Here is a 17,902-nt window from a genome sequence, read left to right as displayed (position 1 = left end):
TCTCGCGGTGCATTCACTGCGCGTAGTGTGGCAGTGAGCATAGCCGTTCTTTAAAAAAGGTTTCGGTCATTGAAAATTTATGGTTTTAGGGTCTCATAACCGAGATTGGGCTGCTCAATAACAAAGGAATGGAACTCCTCTATCCAATCTTCAAAGACATAGAGAACATACGAAACCCTCGGTACAAGGATGAATTCCCGACCACACCATTCCCCGGCAAACCCAGAGACAAACGGGAGTACAGGCATCGCCTGGAAGAAGAGGATCTCACGCGACTGTACGACCCAGATGGACGTCGCATCAAGATTCGCTGTGTTGCGGTCTGGGAAACGGTTGGAAGCCTAGGCATCCCGGACACCAACTTGAGCAACAAACTCAAGATACCTCGCTCTACAAAAGAATGCAAATTCTACGACACATCACTATCGAACGGAATCGAGTACGCCTTTCAAGCCCTTGCTTTGGAAGAAGATCGCACATCATTTGCTCCATGTGTTTGGAACCGACCTCGCAACGTTCGCACCGATCTACGGCAGGTCTGGTTCCTTGGAGCCCATTCCAATGTGGGGGGTGGGCTTCCAGACCAGGAACTGGCCAATATAGCCATGGCCTGGATGATGGACCAACTAACATCAATTGGCGTGGCCTTCGAGGACGATACTATCGATCGGATCTTTCAACAAAGTGTCCGCTACTTCTTCAGTCATCCCCACCCTCAAAAATCACAAACCAGCTCCAAACACAAGCCGTGGAGCCAGTGGGCCGTTTCCTCCGTCTATAATGAACACAGACCTGTTCGACCTTGGGGGCTTGGTGAAATTGTACAGCCCGAGACCGGATACTATCACCTCGCTGGAAAAACCACTCGAACGCCGGGGATGTACCATTATGTTGATCCGAACACAGCTCTTTCCACTCCTGAGTTTTTGACACATACTCACGAAAGTGTGCACAGAAGCGTGCGGATTCGTCTCACCCTCGAGGGTCTTGGATACGATGATGTAGGGCTGTATAAATGTTCTGCACTGAAGGACTGGAAGCTGGAGCGGATGCGTGTTGTATCTCGCCGTGATACTCGCTATTCTGGTGGGACAGAGGAAGAAGAGGAGATTGTGGAGAAGGTACAAGATCATCGATGGGGATGGGTGTACGTTGGGCCTGAGCGAGATACGCCGCCGAAAGCTATTTTGATGGAGGAGCCACTGGGCCCATATGAAGACAGATTGCTTCACCTTAATAAAGGCAAGTTGGCATTCCTTCTTGGAAATTCGGTCGTCTGTTCATCACAAAATTTCTACTACAAAGTTTTTACATACTACTCATTGGACGTGTGTGCTAATTTTATCATCGGTATCACAGGTCGGCCGTTCTACAAAGCTATGCTTGCAGAAAGCAGGCGGCCATGAAAGAAAGGAAAATGACAATTTCTCAGCCACCGTGTATCTTACTTGGATGTGATGCTCCTTGCTAGATTCGACCAAAATAGGACATCACTTCCGTGATCGAAACCGGCACTTTAATCCATGCTGCTTGGCAAACCAGAATGTCTGAACCCGCCATGTCGGGTCTTCAGATGCCCACTCAATCTCGAAGTGCCGCATTAGTTGTGGAATCAGTTTCCCCATCTCCATAATAGAGATATTCTTTCCAATGCACGTCCTCGGACCGTATCCAAACTGTGGCATATCAGTATGGTTGCGAAAGAATGAGAGCATTGTACAGACGGTCATCAGATGGCGATCCATAATCTTCATCTCTTCATCACTCGATTCGATCCATCGCTCTGGGCGAAAGTCACTGGCGTCATCCCCAAAAATTGTCTTATCGTGGTGCATCACCGCCGGATTGATACCGACAATGGTACCCGCTTCGAGATGAACGCCGCAGAGCTCAGTTCCTCCTTCAGGAACAATTCTCTCCAAGGGAAAGGCAACCCCGGGATGACACCGCATGGCCTCTTTCATTACTGCTTGGCTATTTGGTTGGAGAGACGTTAGCCAACAGCGCTTGAAAGTGGAGTCCAATGCTCACAGGTATCCCAATTCAAGACATTCGGCATAAGTGACATATTCCGAGAACTTTCCGGCCTGGTCGGCTTCGTCAATCTCGTTTTGAAGTTTACGATAAACCGTCGGATTCTGGACAACGTAGTAAACGATCGCTCGGAGTGAGATAGCAGTAGTATCACTCCCAGCAAGTCTGAGGAGGTGGTAAGAATGTTAGGCAACATAGGGTTTGAGAGTGTGTCCATGAACTCACAAATTGTTACTAAGATGATTGATCATATCTCGATTCAGCATTGGCTTGCCCCTCTTCTCCTCGTTTCGAAGCCATGCAAGGAAATCCGGCCGATCGCCGTGCATTTCAACCGGCTCGCTGTCATAGTCATCAATGCATTGCTGAGTAAACTGCATGCAATTAATACTTCATTAGATTGCTCAGCCATACCCTAAAGAACAGGGTACTTACCTGAACAATAGTCCTCAAAGGATCTGGAACTTTCACAAACGGCTGTGCAGCCAAAAACTTCGATAGCCAGAGGTTGCCCACAAGCCATGGGTGGAGGGCAGGCACCTGGCCAATGGTGCCTGCATACTGAAGGACCATTTCAATATCGGCGATCATGCCCTTGAAATCCTGGCGGGTCTCCATGAAGCCAAACCGGCGCTGGAAAGTGATTGCTCCGATCACATCAAAGGCATACCATTGGAGCCAGACTCCCAAATCAACGGATTCACCTTCAAGATCCTTCAAAGAATCGACCAAGATTTTGGTGCATTCATCTGCGAATGGCTCTAGGGCTTTGATCGAGGACATGGAAAATTTCTGTGCCACTGGTCGACGGAGAGCCTGGTGCTGGATTGGATCGCGCACAGTAAACATGCTCGGCATGATCTTATCTTCGTAAAACGGACTCATAGTGTCATAGAATGCAGACTAGTTACGCGTTAAAATGTCCTTAATTGCAGCTTAATTATACCCACTTTGAGGAACTTGCTGCTGATGCCGTATATGATTGGCAGGGCTTTGGGGTCTGAAATATCCACTGTCTTCGGCCCGGTGCGAACAATCCGACCATACTGACGATGCAGTCTCAGATAGAAGTCGGGAGCGTCTCCCTTGGCAATCTTCCAGAGGCGATAGAAAGGCGTAAAAGGTGCAACAGTCGGCCCTGGTATTGATCTTAGGCCAGGCTTCAACGCGACAGCAGTTGGCCTGACAATTAAAAATACCAACAACGCGAAACAAACGCCCAGAGTAAGCCAACTGTGATTCTGACTCAAAATAGAGGAGGGAGATCCAGGATGACCGGGCGCTGGTTGTGAGGCTGTCATTTTCAACGTGTTAAGTCGACAAGCTTGAAGTCATGCTCTAGGATGCCCTTTGCCTTATCCACCCTATGTTGATTCTCCAGGATTTCCCCGCAAATCTTCACTTCGGTCATCGGGAAAAGGTAACGTGATCCACAAGCGATCGCCTCGCCCCAAAACACTGTAATAGTGGGGAGTCAGCAAGCACTCTTCTTAGACCTTGCACGTCGCATTCTCAGTATCAACCTGTAAGTTCTCTTTCCAGTCTATGCTTGCCTTGATCAAACCTGCAAGCAGCCTAGGGGATTCGGAGTCTCTTGCTAGAGCTCATCGCCATTAGCCTCCAATATGTCTGCAAACTGTATTTGCTTGAAACAATCAGATAATTTTGTCTTGATAAACATGTTCTGATGCAGATTGCTATCTATTTCTCTTAAATCACTCCAAAGCAAGTAAAGCGTAAAAAGAGCGACGAGCAGAGGTATACCTATTGTGATCCTGGGCATTTCTAAGGTACACATGATCTTTCACTTCAGACAAAAAAACGGCCGGCACCAGTGTGTAATGGCAGCTGCTCCCATAAAAGAGTCTTGACAAAACCATCAATCGAAGAAGACTGTTTATTTGATCGGGGAATGGCAATTCAGCAAGACCAAAGAAGAAACGTGTTTGTAGCATTTCTTTCACCACTTCTCCAGTAACTCGTGGCTCTGGACTGAGCATAACTTGAGAAACCTGAGCAATCCGCTCCATGACCGGTGGAAACATGCCTCCACAATGGCATGCCCAAAGCGTAATGCCACGGCATCTGTTTACTGTACCTGATGTGAAGAGATTCATGAGTGACCAGGTTGAATCAAACATGAATTCCATCATCAGTCTCGGGTGTGCCGAGTCACGGATCCATCCTACCAATTGATAATGTTGCAGCTGGTTGTATGAAAGAAAACAATTGCTTTCCGCTCACTGAGCTTGTCGAAAACTCGGCTGAAGCGTGGATCTCCTGGGTACATGCCGCGCGAGTTGGTCGGAATTTGAAATCAGACTGCGCCCAGGGGGTCAAGCACATAGTCGATCTCCGAAAGGGGAACTTCTCCGTCCGGCAGTAGAAGCGAAACAAAGAATAGAAATTGATCTGGATGGTCGGCGCAAATCTTGGACATGCCGACGTTCACGTAGCAGTTTGAGACCAACCCTTTTAAACTTCTCTAATGTCTTTATGCATTTTGCAATTATGGTATTCTATTTGGAGCTGGTAATGCTATCTCTCTTTTCAGTATATAGTCGGGGTTCTGTTCTGAACCTCGACGTGACAGTTGCAGCAATAATGGGGACATTAGCAGAATCGTATTCACTTTCCCAATGCGTAACTATACTAACTGTAACAGTTGTAAATATCGCAAACAACTGTCCACGTTTTAATTATTGTTAATCTATTAATACCGAGATATTGAGATTCATGCTTAGGGCGTTAGATATGGCCCACGAGTGCTGTTAACCCGTTCTTTTGTCTTGAAGCAAACTACGCCCAAGAAAGCTTAGATTTGGCAGCCAAAACAAACCAGCGAATGGTTCAGGCGATCACCAGATCACGGGATAGTAGAAACTGCACAGCGCGAGATCGGTTCAGTTCCAACCATTTCGACCTCAAAAGCCAGATAAGCGGAGGGTTGCAGATCGACAGTTGCGCTAACCTGGAGAGTGCCAAGCCGGCCTGTTTCCAGTGCGCTCATTCGACCAGTGCCCTGCGATCAAGGGTCCGGTTTATCCACAATCTGGCCCGCAGTCATGAGATTGGATCTCCCGTGCCGGCGCTTCGTAGGGTCCAAGCGCAAGAAACGGCCAGCCTAATAATAATAATAATGGTTTGTCGTGGCCTAAGACTTCTCCTAACCGCAGGTGTTGTTCCGTCAACATTGGCCTCTTCAGCAATTTCACTCATTATGGCGTCTGCTAATGAGCAGCAGGAAAGGGATGCGGCCTTTTGGGCGCCAGGGACAGTGGCGCTGGAAGACCGTAAGCATGATTTCCCAAGTCCAATCGAGAAAAGAACGCGCTCACGTTCGATTCAGTTCACCAAGCCAGAGATCAACTGGTTCTCTTTCCTACCCCCTCCTCTGACCCGAATGACCCTCTCAACTGGTCTACCGCTCGCAAGGCCCTCAATTTTACCTTGGTCAGCTTCTACGTCCTTTGGACCTTTGTCCAGCTTGACATCGGCTTTACGGCATGGGGTCCCATGGAGACAGATCTCGGCTTTACGTTCGATAATCTGAGTATGGGTGCCGGGATCAACTACGCCGGCCTTGCTGTGGGGTGCATATTCTTCATTCCTCTGGTTCACAGATATGGTCGGCGGCCGATTTACATCTTCAGCGTTACTCTTCAGTTGGCGTCCTGCATTTGGCAGGCTAAGGTCCATACTTTTGGTGATCTCATTGGAAGCAATTTGATATCTGGGCTTGGGGGCGCGATCAGCGAGATCATTGCTCAGATTACCATCGCGGACATGTTTTTCGTACATCAACATGCCACCATGAATGGCTGGTATGTCATCTTCCAGAGTACCGGTGCTTTTCTTGGTCCTGTCGCTTCTGGATACATTACTGTCTCGCAGGGTTGGAGGTGGATGTGGTGGTGGTGTGTCATCTTCTTTGGCGTGACACTACTCTGCGTGATCTTCCTCTTTGAGGAGTCGAAATACATACCGCTTGTCGGCGGTCACGGTGTTACACCTATACCTGCCTCGCAGCGTCCAAATTCAACGGGTGGAAAGCTCAAATCTGAAAATGAGGATCGGACCGACAGAGAAGCCGCGGCGAATCGAGTCGCGCAATCCGATATCAAGCCGAAGACATATCGCCAACGAATGGCCCTCGTCACCACCACCGACGAGTCCATTTGGCAGCATGTTTATCAGCCATTTATAACGCTTCTGACTTTTCCAGCAGTTACATACTGTGCCATAACTTATGGCACCACATTGTGCTGGTTTGCGGTCATGACCTCACTGCAAGCATCGTACATGATCTATGTTCCATATAATTTTTCCGCGATCGGCATTGGCCTGATGAACCTTCCACCTTTCTTGGGTGCTCTTCTAGGCTTTCCATTTGGTGGATATATCTGCGACAAGTTTATTATGCGGCTCTCGAAGAGGAATGGCGGTATCTATGAACCGGAGATGCGTCTCTGGCTAGCCCTTCCTGTTGCCATCATAAGTCCAGCCGGGATTTTGATGTTCGGCATAGGTATTGCTCATGTATGCTTTTATCTCTGAATATATTTCATACTCCTGACTGATTTGGAATACAGGGAGTTAGCTGGGGTCTTCTGGCCGTTGGCTTTGGCTTCTTTGGGTTTGCATTAGCTTCGGTCGGCGCTATCTCGCTATCTTACCTCATGGACTGCTATCAGGATGTGAGTGAACCTACAGCCATATGATTGTCGATTTGACTGATTGAGTTGCTTAGATTATTGGCGATGCACTGGTTGGAGTTGTCTTCATGCGAAACATCTTATCTGTCATTGTCCTCCTTGTCCTGACTCCATGGGTCGAAGGGATGGGCCTGCAGAACCTCCATGTTCTTATTGCGCTCATCAACTTTGTTATCTTATTGCTTCCGGTTCCTTTGCTCGTTTGGGGCAAAAGGGCAAGAGTCGCTACTGCGACGAGGTACAAGAAAATGGCACAAAAACAGCTTAGCCATCGTGCTATCTGACCAGGGTCAACAGTACTAAAAATCATATGTCAACTCTTCAACTTTCCCATTCGGTCAGTATAGTCTGCTATGTTGAACCAGTAGAAATGAGTTCCACAATCTCGTACCGCCCACATGGAGATTAAATAGGCCTTGAATAAGGACTCAGACTGTTTCGAGAATTTTATGACCCACTATAGCATCTTTCAGGATCGGTGGCGCTTCAAGGAGATACTGCACAAAGGACCGATGGTGGGCTTTGTAAAAACTTGGGCCAATCAAATATTTATCGAGGGGCGAAGGGGCGGATATATCTTTCATGGGGCTGAAGAAAAAATTTATTCCCACATACCTAGCTCGGGAAATTGGGCTGTGTTGCTGGGAATATAGTTGTAGACACGAGAACCAAAGAACACATAAGCATCACCTCGGGGAGGTGTAGAGCGATTGGTAGGAACCAATTGATCGCTATGTGATTCGACGGAGCTGGGAAGCGTGTACCCCACGGTTTTGGTACCTGGAGGTTTCTGCCAGGCCGACCATACTGGCGAGTAGTGTGGCAAGTCTGATTGAGTCGAGTACATCGTTCGCACGGGACGGTAATATTAGGCCGCCGGCACTTCTTGAAGGTGTAGCATTGGTCACAGGCTCTTTTCGTTTCGCACGGTGTGGTCATCGCAGGTACTCCGGTTAAAGAGCTTCAATCAGTTGACTAACTTATGCAGAAGGTCATCAATGATATTGAAGTTATCAATATCCAGATTTTACTAATGCTGATGACGAGTTTATAGAATTTGATTCTTGTTCAATCGCTTCTATTTCTCTCTTAATGATGCGTTGGTCTTCCATGGTAAGGTACGAGATGAGATAAGGAAGAATAAAAAGAAGTCAGTGCATACCTACCGCTAGTAGCATTAACCACAGAATAAATCGGTTTGCCCGTCTATACTTCTCGTTGTCGCGCACGGACCCCTTTCTCCCGCCGCCGAGGAAATTCTTCCTTCGCCTCTCTCTCTCTCTCTCTCTCTCTCTCTCTCTCTCCCGCGCAAACTCCCCCACCCTAAACTCTCCCAATATGGCGCCGTCGACCTGTTTTCACTGCCATCAGGCTCGCGCAATCATTATCCGACCCAAGAACCGGCACAAGCTGTGCCGTGCCTGCTTCCTCCAGATCTTCGAGGCCGAAGTCCACGAAACGATCACCGGCGCTCGCCTCTTCTACCCCGGTGAGCGCGTCGCAATCGGTGCCAGCGGCGGCAAGGACAGCACCGTGCTCGCGGCTGTCCTGAAGACACTAAACGAGCGATACAACTACGGGCTGGATCTTTGTCTCTTATCGATCGACGAAGGTATCCGCGGCTACCGTGACGACAGCCTGGAAACTGTCAAGCGCAACGCGGTGCAATATGATATGCCACTTGAGATAGTGGGTTACGGCGAGTTGTACGGATGGACGATGGACCAGGTGGTGGAACAAATCGGCAAGAAGGGCAACTGCACGTACTGCGGTGTGTTTCGGCGACAGGCGCTCGACCGGGGCGCGGCGCGCTTGGCGATCAAGCATGTTGTCACTGGGCACAATGCGGATGATGTTGCGGAGACGGTCATGATGAATATGTTGCGGGGAGACGTGCCGCGCTTGTCTCGCGGGACCAACATCGTCACTGATTCGGACGCTTCGGAGATCAAGCGCAGCAAACCGCTCAAGTATGCATATGAGAAGGAGATTGTGCTTTATGCGCATCACCGCCAGCTGGACTACTTCAGTACCGAGTGCATTTATTCTCCGGAGGCGTTTCGGGGTAGTGCACGCACTCTGATCAAAGATCTGGAGAAGATCCGCCCCAGCTCAATTCTAGATATTGTCAAGAGCGGCGAGGATATGGCAGCACTTGTTCCACAGGAACGGTCCCAGGGTGGGAAATCAAGACAGGCAGCTGCAGCGGCAGAGGATGAGTCGGCTGGTGGCTGCGGCAGCCAGAACGGGCGATCCAGCGGCGGTGAGATGGCAGCGATGGAGAAGCAGTTGGCGGCCAACGACGCAGCCGAGTCGCGCGAGACAGAAATTGGACATCCAACCAAGTCGTTCCGGCCGACAGGTAAACAGGTCAAGGTGCAGACCATGGGCTATTGCGAGAAATGCGGCTATATCTCTAGCAACCGGATCTGCAAAGCCTGCTCGCTTCTGGAGGGTCTTAATCGGAACCGACCTAAAACCGCTATTGAGGTCAGCGTGGGCATAGAAGATGAGGAAAGCAGCACGACCTTAAGGCGGCAGATGGAGCGGACTCATTTAACGAACAGCTGAAGTATCTCACCGGGCCATTCATGACCGAGTACCCTTCCCCTTCCGAAGATGCAAAAAGCATCACGAAATCGGTGCTGCCAGTGAGCGCATTCACTTCTAACCACCTGAGACTTAACCACCTGAGGCATTGCTGTTACCACCACAGCCTGGAAATCATCTAGCGATGACCAGTCGCAGCAGCATCTACATCTGCGTCCCAAGACTTCGTCGAACTGGACCGACCTGGATGATTGTTACGACTCTCTTTAAACAGACACCAAAACCACCGAGTGGCCAATGTTCGAGTCTCGTCTCCTCGAAAGCAAGACCTATACAAATACCAAGGAGATACCAATTGTCCAAACAAGGATCATCCTTCAATTCAATCTTTGTACAAAACAAATAGACCAGATCCTAGTATACATAGACATAGACTTATATTCAAAAGAAACGCCCATCCCGTGCCGAGGCCTCTAGTCACGGAATATAGATGCACTCACCACCACAACCACCGCCAACAACAGCACAAACAACAACCCAGATATTTCTTGCTGTGTTTGTCTTGTCCCCATCTATATCAACCCCCCCGAACAATAATCAAACCCTGACTAGTTGTCCACTCCGGTATAACTAACAGTACTCCCATGACTGGCAGTCAATAACTCCAACCTACTCCTGTGTCCCCTTCGTCACCGGCAAATCAAAGCCCACCCTCCTAGCGGTCAACCTAACCCTCTCCTCCTCATCCATGTCCATGCCGGGATTATACCGCTCCAGCAGCGCAGCATAGGAACGCTGCGCGCGGGCGTACTGGGCCAGTTGCTCTGCTTCTTGGATGCGGAGGGCGCGTTCTTCTGTTGTGGATGGTGTTGAGAAGGGGGGCGTGGATGTTGGTGTTGGTGTTGATTGAGGGAGTGGTGATGAGGTTGAGGGGGTTGTGGTTTCTGCGCGGAAGAGCTGGCGGAGACGTTGGTGTAGCGGGGACGGGGTGGAGAGGTGCCGGCGTGGGAGTTCGCGGAGGAGGGCGCGGTAGACAGTGCGAGTTTGGATGGTGAGTGGTTCAGTCATTGTGGTGTTGATTTCGGAGGCAGAGGAGAGGATACAGAGATGAAGCGGAATGAATGGACGGGCTGTTCCTGGAAGAGTCGGAGCTCGGTCATCACGTGATGTTAAAATCATGCGGTCTGGATCGTGGCCTGATCAGAGATACGGTTACAGACGTTTATTATTTACTGAATGAAAAAGAGGTAAAGAGGTATATGTCAGGGGGTAGAAATTCCGATCTACACCACGGGGCCGGTGACACTCCCGCCGCCAGAGACGGACGAACTCACTCTATGTACAAAACATCGTCGCGGCCTGATCAATCAAATGCATGCGCCGCTCCAAGCGTCATGTCATGTCACGGTACAGCTCACGTACCTTCATCAACACGCAGTAAATGAAGAAAAAAACAAGGGGCAATATATATCAATCATAGAGGGGCATATCGACGTGAGGGGGAGCATGTTGGGATGGAAGAAGAAGAAGAAGAAGAGAGAGGGAAATGTGTTTTTGTATAGGGGAAAGACCTCGGGGAATATGATTATCATGAACGTAACCAGCCGAATTTTCTGCGTGGTGCCTCGCCGCCGGTGGATGGTTCGAGATACAAGCTGCGGCTGTACAAGTCCTGGCAGGGTCAGGTCAGCCAAAAGGGCAATCAATCGCTAGCACAAGAACCGGGTTCACTCACCTCTTCATCGCCAGAGAATTTCGAGTTCAAAATCAACCGCTCAACATCATCATACCGGTGAGCCTGCGGGTGAGGCGTCTTCTGGCTTCGCTGGATTCCCAGCACGACCTCGCCCATGACCTCGAATTTCTTCCAATTAATCCGAGATCGATTCTCGCCGACGAAGGTCTTGTTTCCTTCCTCGGCAGAGACCAGGTCACGCCGGTGTAGTGGCAAGAATGGGATACGCTCTGTGAAGGAGTTCTCCCACGCAAGACGGTAGGCAAAGTGGCTGCGCTGGGTGCTCATGAGGATGACCAGCCGCATAAACTCCTTCTGCGTGTGGGCGGGGATCAGATCCCGGGTTTGGTTCAGGCGGTGGACAGGGGTGCCGTTAATGGCGGCAATGACGGCGCCCAGTGAGTTGTAATTGTTTTGGCGGCGGAGTTTCTGGATTACTGTCAGCAATAATCTGAGACGGGAATGGAACAAAACTTACGGCCGCGATCAGCATGAACTTTTCCAATGCCTTGGCCCGGTGCTTCGGCTTGTCTCGTAAGAGAATCATGCTCGCCACGAAGAAAGCGAGGTGATTGAACTGCTTGATCATGCGGTTGACATTCTTCAAACTCTTGATTTTCTCCTTGTCCATGCCGGAGATGCTCACATGGCGGACGAGATCGCGTGGCCGGAACGAGTTGTACATGATCCAGTCGATACGCGTTAGTTCCCGCGCGAACTCTTCCTCCGGGGTCTCCATAAAATACCGCCACTGGACCTTGCTCAGAAGAGTACGAGGGGTAAGCTCCAGACGCGCAGCTTCTTTCTGAGCAGCCTCGGTTGTTAACATGGTAAATGACAGATTGAGGGTGCTGCTGGGCTTCTCCGGGTTGGACGATAGCGAAACGCTTGCCGAAAGCCGGGAAGTCGAGTCATGCGGCCCGTCGCTGAGGTCGAGTGCGCTCATGCTGTAGATAGGATCCTCCTCTTCCTCGTCGTCATCGTAGGCGGAAGTGAGGAATGGAACTGGCGAGCTTCGACCAGAATTGTGAAAGAACGTCTCTGTATGGCCGCTGTCGCCAACGTCGCCATCCGAAAAGGCCCAGCTAACTTCGTCATCCTCGGCATTCAAGTCTAGATATGATCCGATCTCCTTGGCGGCGAACATGTAGAAATGGCTCTTCTCAAGCGTTGCCACGAACTCAGTGATGCGCTTGCGCGTCTTGGGATAGGCAAAGTCGCCAGGATATTCAGACGCCCACTGGGCGACGACATTCAACAGCCTCAACTGATCGGCAATGCGGGCAAGCTGGTCGGTGGTGTTTGTCTCGTTCCGATCAAAACGAGTGATCAGCGCTCCCAGTAAGCTTGCAGGTGCTGCAAACTTTCGGTATAGGCACAGGAATATTGACTGGAACTTGTTGTCATTCTTCGACATGGGCATTGCAACCAAACGGTCCACCAGCTCATCAAATGATAACCCTGATTCAGCACTCGAATTGCTCTCGCTGCTAGGCTTCGGTCGAATCACCCCACCACCAGGACTGGTGGGGCGGCTCTGTCCGTCTTCCAATTCCTCGTCCATATTCAAGAAGCTGCTGAAGGCGTCCAAACCAACGCTGTCACGCCAAGCCGTATGCATTCGCTGCTGGCGGTTTTGGTCTCGGTTTGGCGAGTCGCTCGTGGCGGACGGTCTGCGGGGGTTCAGGCGAGCCGCAGAAGGAGGCGTCTGCGGTCGCACAGGCTGGGAATTGCTCCGAGCATATCGCGAGGAGCTAGACGGACGGGCGGTAGTTTGGTGAGCCAGATTGGAGGAGGGTGCCTGGTCGGTGGGCCGACGCTTCCCGCCGTCCCCATCGACTGTCCGATCCACGGCCGTCGTTCTTGAGCTGCCAGCGGCTCCAGTCAAGGCGGTAGGGTTCTCGGATTTGGCGCGGGCGTGGTGTCTGTCAGTGGTCGATTGCCGAGTCGAGTCGGGAGATTTTTGAGGAGGGGATGACGAAGGAGGATTCGAATTTTTAGGTTGGGCGGACAAGTCTGGCGAAAGGCTGTCAGATTCGAGTCCCTGTCTTTTTTGGGGGGGAAGGGGGGGGGGGGGGGGGGGGGGGGCTGCGCTGTCGATCGGTGCGTGACAAGAACAAAAAGGACCGCTAACGCCGCTAGTGGCTCACTAGAGGCCCAAGCTCACCACAATCGGATTGAACCAGACAAAGAAACGAAAACTCACCTTCTCGGTGCGCAATGACGGTCCGTAGCACCAGTGCAATACACATCCGCTGCGACCGTGGCGATTCGGGAGATGTACGGCGGATCTCGTAGCGTCCATGAAGCGGCTCCAGCTTGCTGTCGTCGGTGGTCAAATCGCATTTGCACGCCACCAGCAGGAACGGTAGCGCCGTGGCATCCAGGGAGTCTGTTAACAGTCAGTCCATAATGTGCCCGAGGAGAGGCCTGGGGTCGACGCACCCAGTAGATCCGTCATCTCTTCCAGCTTCTCCGGCTCCGTGGCATCATGCAGCACCAGAGCCCCATCAATTCGGGGCGAGGATTTGGGCCATAGAATGTTCTTCTTGCTGCCCAGCCGGACCTCCTTCAGATCGACCTCGAGCATGCGCACGATGTAAACCGACCCGTCCAGCGACATCTTCTTCTTGCTGGAGCTCGCAGCGGGCGTCGTCTTCAAGTCCAAGGCGCGACGAATGAAGCTGCTCTTGCCCGCATTCTCCTCACCGACTACCGCAATGGTAACTTCGGGGAACCCGACTTGGGCCGGTTCCTGACGTCGGTTAGAAACGCAGTCACTCTCTTGGGGGGTGGTCTTCCGCCATACCTCGTCGCCCTTGCTCTGAGCCGACGCGGACTTGGCAGGGATGGGCGGGCGCTCATCCTCCTTGACGAGGGGCTGGTCGGATCTCGAGCCCTTTAGCCCTGGGTCGGGTTTGTGAGAACCACTCGAGGAGGCAGATGGGGTGCGAGGGATGCCCGGTCGAGGGGAGGTGAGCGTCTTCTGGCCCTTGTCGGTGGACGCTCGGGCAGATTGAGACGAGGCCATAACGAGGGGAAGTCGAGCAGGCGAATACGAATTATTGCGAGCACCAGCAACACGGCGCCAGACCCATTCTTCTTGTCGGACAGAGCAGACAGACCATGCAGGGAAAGAGGTCAGAACGAAAGAGAGACGAAGGCGGTCGATCGAGAACCCAGGAGAGGTCGGGTGCAAACAGGAGGGCCCCCCGTGTGGCTGATTAACGGACCCTTGGTTCCCTAACTTAGTTGACCTAACTAACTTGACTTAGTTCACTAGTGAGTTTGTTCGCCTACGAATGAGTCCTCTCTACGCGGTCTCCCTCGTCTCCATGTATTTTTTCGATCCGGATTCATTAACTCTTCCTGACCAAGATCCGTTCATTCGGTCGCATTATGCTCCTGGGTGACCAGCGCCAAAAATTGCATAAACCCCTCCGCCCCGGGCCCCGTCTCCAGCCCGGCCTCACAGCGCTGTCGTAGCTGGCGCACCTTGCCCAGACCGCGATTGAATCCCTTCTCGGCCGTCCACGGGCCTCTGCTACGGCGAGCAGATCCTCCCCGGCTGCGGCCGCGTCCGGCGGGGGGATGCCATTCGACCCATTCTTCTTCGAGTGTGGTCTGGTATGTATCTTGCAACTGACCGCGAAGCTGCGGGCAGCGCTGCAACAGGTCTTTTAGCTCGGGTGATGCCGCGATGGCCCCGGGTGTGGCCATGCGCTTTTTCTGGTCGGAGGGAGTGTCGCCATGGGCATCGCTCAGTGACTGTGTCAGAGGTGGGGGTTCCTCGTGCGACGGGCTCGTCTTGGGCGCACAGTATATCTTATGGGACTGGGTGCAGGCCAGCGAACAACTGCCTCAATGAGTTAGTGAGCTGGTTCGACGCTGTGAACAAGAACCAAAATACCTCATGAGCCCACAGGTGGGACAGCGATACTTGGCTGCTTCAGACGAACAGACCTCGCAGGCCCCCATCGCGTGGTGTGCGGGTTGAGAGAGGGAGCGAGAACGGTGCCACGAGGAAAGCGTCGATGCCTGAGGCTGGACAAGCTGCACTTGCCTGTTGCGGGACATCACGTGACTCTCGTTGGCGGGCAGGGTTGGGAGGATCTCGAGGCTTCCAAAGCACATCACGGGTCTAAAGACTAGTGTGCCACGGTCCGGAATTCATGGACTCCTATAGACCTCCATCGTAAGAGGCTGATTGGCGGATCCTGATTTATCAGCTCCAGGTCAGGTGACCCTCTAGATTGCGTCAGAGTCCGTTTTTCTCCGCCGAGTGATGGTTTGCAACTTTTGCCATCTCGCAATCAAAATGTCCCTGGGCACTGCATCAACTGCCATGCTGCGCCGCACACTCCTCAGTGCGCGCCGAGCCACATCCACCACGGAGTCCTGCACCCGCACCATCAAACCTGCAGCGTTCGGCGCGGTTCGCGGCATCTCCAGCACCACCCGACTGCCAACCCTGACAGCCTCGGAGAGTCGTCGACGCCCGACCGTCCGTCTACACCAGCAGCGGGCTACACAAACGCCCCTGTCTCCGAGTAGCAAGCGGACGATCTTCATCCAGACCGAAAACACGCCCAACCCAGATGTACGTCTGATTTGCCTCCCCGGACCTGCGGCTCTGCACCGAAATAAAGAATCCAACTGATTGACCACCTCCTCTGCAGGCTCTCAAATTTATCCCCAACCACCGCGTCCTGCCCGAAGACTTCCCCACCACCTTCCTGGAGTATCTCTCCCCGCGCGCCACGCTCGCTCCGCCGCACCCATCCCCACTGGCCGCCAAGCTCCTCGACGTCGAGGGCGTCACGTCCGTCTTCTACGGCGCGGACTTTATCACCGTCACCAAGGCCAGCGATGCGCAGTGGGCGCATATCAAACCCGAGGTGTTCAGCATCATCACGCAGGCCGTGACGTCGGGCGAGACGATCGTCGCCACGGTTGAGAATGTCGGCGCCGAGAGCGCGCAGGAAGGCGGTGGTGAGGACTCGCTTGTGTACAATGAGGAGGATGATGAAGTCGTGGGCATGATCAAGGAGTTGCTGGAGACGCGGATTCGGCCGGCGATCCAGGAAGATGGCGGGGATATCGAGCTCCGCGGGTTCGAGAATGGTATTGTGTTGCTGAAGCTACGGGGCGCGTGTCGGACGTGCGACTCAAGCACGGTGACGTTGAAGAATGGGATTGAATCGATGCTGATGCATTACGTGAGTTCTTTTTGCCCCCTCGAATGAGTGAGTGGGTGCTGACTGCGGGTAGATTGAGGAGGTCAAGGGTGTTGAGCAGGTCATGGACCAAGAAGAGGAGATCAGCATGCATGAGTTTGCCCGGTTTGAGGAGAAGTTACGCCAGCAGAAGGGTGCTGGGGCGACGGCCAGTAGCCCGCTGGACAATGCACCGCAGTAGTTAGTTAGGGCCCGGGGCGGTTGGATCACCCATCCACAATCCCCCGGCTGATCGATCCATGATAACATCACCCCCCCACTTTCCGAACCTTTCGATCCCTCTCTCTCGCCTGGTAGTCCTCACCACAGTATGCCCCTTGTCTTCTTCGAGGATCTCGTAGGAAACCCCCCTCTCCACCTACGTCAGCACTCTGGCCAGCACACCCAAGTGCCTAGATTGGCCAGGCCGCGCGGGGGAAGGCGACTCGACATGCCCCGGAGGCTCGGGGGGTGGCATGATTCGCCTGTGCACCGTCCAGCTGTAACCGTGTGTGATCAACAAGCTCTCCCCGCAACATCAATCCGGGGTAAGTCTAGAATCATCTCATAGGTCCGTCCGCGCGAACACTAGTGAAGACCTCGCTAAAGCATCGACTGTCCCACCTGAGCTTCGGGGCAACGTTGCCAGATCCGTTGGACGGTCTCTCTGCCCATCCACCCCCGCCCTTTCTCTCGGACTTTCTGACTTTCTGACTTTCTTTCTCCCTCTGTTCTTCTTCGTCCTCCCCTAACGATCCCTTCCCTCCCCTTCCCCGTCTCATCTTCTACTCCGCCTCCTCCCCTTTCTCTCCTATTCGACAATGCGCCCGTAACGGGTCGTCGGTCTCGACTCCACAACGTCATCCATAGTCACGCCACCACTACTGCAACCTCGCGCGCATTCTGCACGCGAGCACCAAGAACCAAAAAAAGAACCCCTGCCGACCGACGGCGATTCCTCTCTCAACCACGAGCAGGTGTGTCGCGGCCACCCTCTCCCCCCCCCCTTCGTGCGAAATACTGGCCTGCTCAACTTGTCTCGGCTGCTAGACAGAAGACCGACCAGAAGAAGCCTGGCCGCTTCAGTCAAATCAACCACCCCAAAAAAGGAGCCGGATAAATTTTTGTGACGAGACCCACGAAGAAGCACACCTGGTTTCCCAATAGATCTGGCCCGATAAAAGAACGCGAGAAAGACCCTTTTAGAGTGGTGAGTGACGGGTGGCGCGCATTGTTCCCTTCTTTCTGCCCCCCCGCAATACGGGGAATGCGACGGTCGCTGACTGGAACATCATTCATCTCCAACGCACACAGACACGATTACGATCCCCTCGCTTTTTGTCGCATTCCGTTCCTCGGTTTCTTCGGGCGAGGTCCACTCCAACACACAATCGCCATCACCTCGGGGGCTATAGTCGCGTGACGGATATCCTGAAGAAATCCATCCGGTACGTGTGCAGACTGGGGCGCTGCGCTCCCACCCTTTTTTATTTTTCCCTCTCTCGCTCGCCTTCCGGGCGTCTTATCACTCCCTATGGTGTTCCCGAATTCCAGAGCACTTATCGGCTGCCTGGAGCTTGCGATATGTGGTCTCCTCACTGTCGCCACTGGCAGAGCTCGGCCACCTCCACATGCTGCGTGCTGCCCTTTGG

General features: G+C 52.7%; 7 protein-coding genes across 7 annotated transcripts; 3 read left to right on the top strand and 4 right to left on the bottom strand.

Annotated features, from left to right (window-relative positions):
• Positions 1-2,027: 2,027 nt before the first annotated feature.
• PFLUO_LOCUS7268 (uncharacterized protein) lies at positions 2,028-2,919 on the bottom strand (the record flags this gene model as incomplete). The annotated part of the gene is given in 4 exon segments (XM_073784894.1): positions 2,028-2,199; positions 2,260-2,408; positions 2,470-2,900; positions 2,916-2,919. 4 exon segments carry the CDS (start codon positions 2,917-2,919, stop codon positions 2,028-2,030), a joined length of 756 nt encoding a protein of 251 aa, XP_073641303.1.
• A 2,335-nt stretch (positions 2,920-5,254) lies between these two features.
• On the top strand, positions 5,255-7,033 carry PFLUO_LOCUS7267 (uncharacterized protein; the record flags this gene model as incomplete). Its single annotated transcript, XM_073784893.1, has 4 exons — positions 5,255-5,327; positions 5,384-6,573; positions 6,627-6,731; positions 6,785-7,033. The coding sequence occupies 4 exons, from the start codon at positions 5,255-5,257 to the stop codon at positions 7,031-7,033; spliced, it is 1,617 nt and encodes a 538-aa protein (XP_073641302.1).
• A 1,054-nt stretch (positions 7,034-8,087) lies between these two features.
• PFLUO_LOCUS7266 (cytosolic thiouridylase subunit Ctu1) lies at positions 8,088-9,320 on the top strand (the record flags this gene model as incomplete). Its single annotated transcript, XM_073784892.1, has 1 exon — positions 8,088-9,320. The coding sequence occupies one exon, from the start codon at positions 8,088-8,090 to the stop codon at positions 9,318-9,320; it is 1,233 nt and encodes a 410-aa protein (XP_073641301.1).
• A 648-nt stretch (positions 9,321-9,968) lies between these two features.
• PFLUO_LOCUS7265 (uncharacterized protein) lies at positions 9,969-10,367 on the bottom strand (the record flags this gene model as incomplete). Its single annotated transcript, XM_073784891.1, has 1 exon — positions 9,969-10,367. One exon carries the CDS (start codon positions 10,365-10,367, stop codon positions 9,969-9,971), a length of 399 nt encoding a protein of 132 aa, XP_073641300.1.
• A 520-nt stretch (positions 10,368-10,887) lies between these two features.
• PFLUO_LOCUS7264 (uncharacterized protein) lies at positions 10,888-14,065 on the bottom strand (the record flags this gene model as incomplete). The annotated part of the gene is made up of 5 exons (XM_073784890.1): positions 10,888-10,971; positions 11,035-11,463; positions 11,513-13,050; positions 13,241-13,426; positions 13,480-14,065. The coding sequence occupies 5 exons, from the start codon at positions 14,063-14,065 to the stop codon at positions 10,888-10,890; spliced, it is 2,823 nt and encodes a 940-aa protein (XP_073641299.1).
• Positions 14,066-14,418: 353 nt separating this feature from the next.
• On the bottom strand, positions 14,419-14,949 carry PFLUO_LOCUS7263 (uncharacterized protein; the record flags this gene model as incomplete). The annotated part of the gene is made up of 2 exons (XM_073784887.1): positions 14,419-14,890; positions 14,945-14,949. The coding sequence occupies 2 exons, from the start codon at positions 14,947-14,949 to the stop codon at positions 14,419-14,421; spliced, it is 477 nt and encodes a 158-aa protein (XP_073641298.1).
• A 403-nt stretch (positions 14,950-15,352) lies between these two features.
• On the top strand, positions 15,353-16,452 carry PFLUO_LOCUS7262 (uncharacterized protein; the record flags this gene model as incomplete). Its single annotated transcript, XM_073784886.1, has 3 exons — positions 15,353-15,634; positions 15,714-16,253; positions 16,306-16,452. 3 exons carry the CDS (start codon positions 15,353-15,355, stop codon positions 16,450-16,452), a joined length of 969 nt encoding a protein of 322 aa, XP_073641297.1.
• Between the last annotated feature and the right edge of the window lie 1,450 nt (positions 16,453-17,902).

The sequence above is a fragment of the Penicillium psychrofluorescens genome, assembly GCF_964197705.1.
Source record: "Penicillium psychrofluorescens genome assembly, chromosome: 4".
Lineage (NCBI taxonomy): Eukaryota > Fungi > Ascomycota > Eurotiomycetes > Eurotiales > Aspergillaceae > Penicillium > Penicillium psychrofluorescens.
The sequence above is the reverse complement of the archived record's forward strand: the minus strand, read 5'-3'. Positions and strand labels throughout refer to the sequence as shown.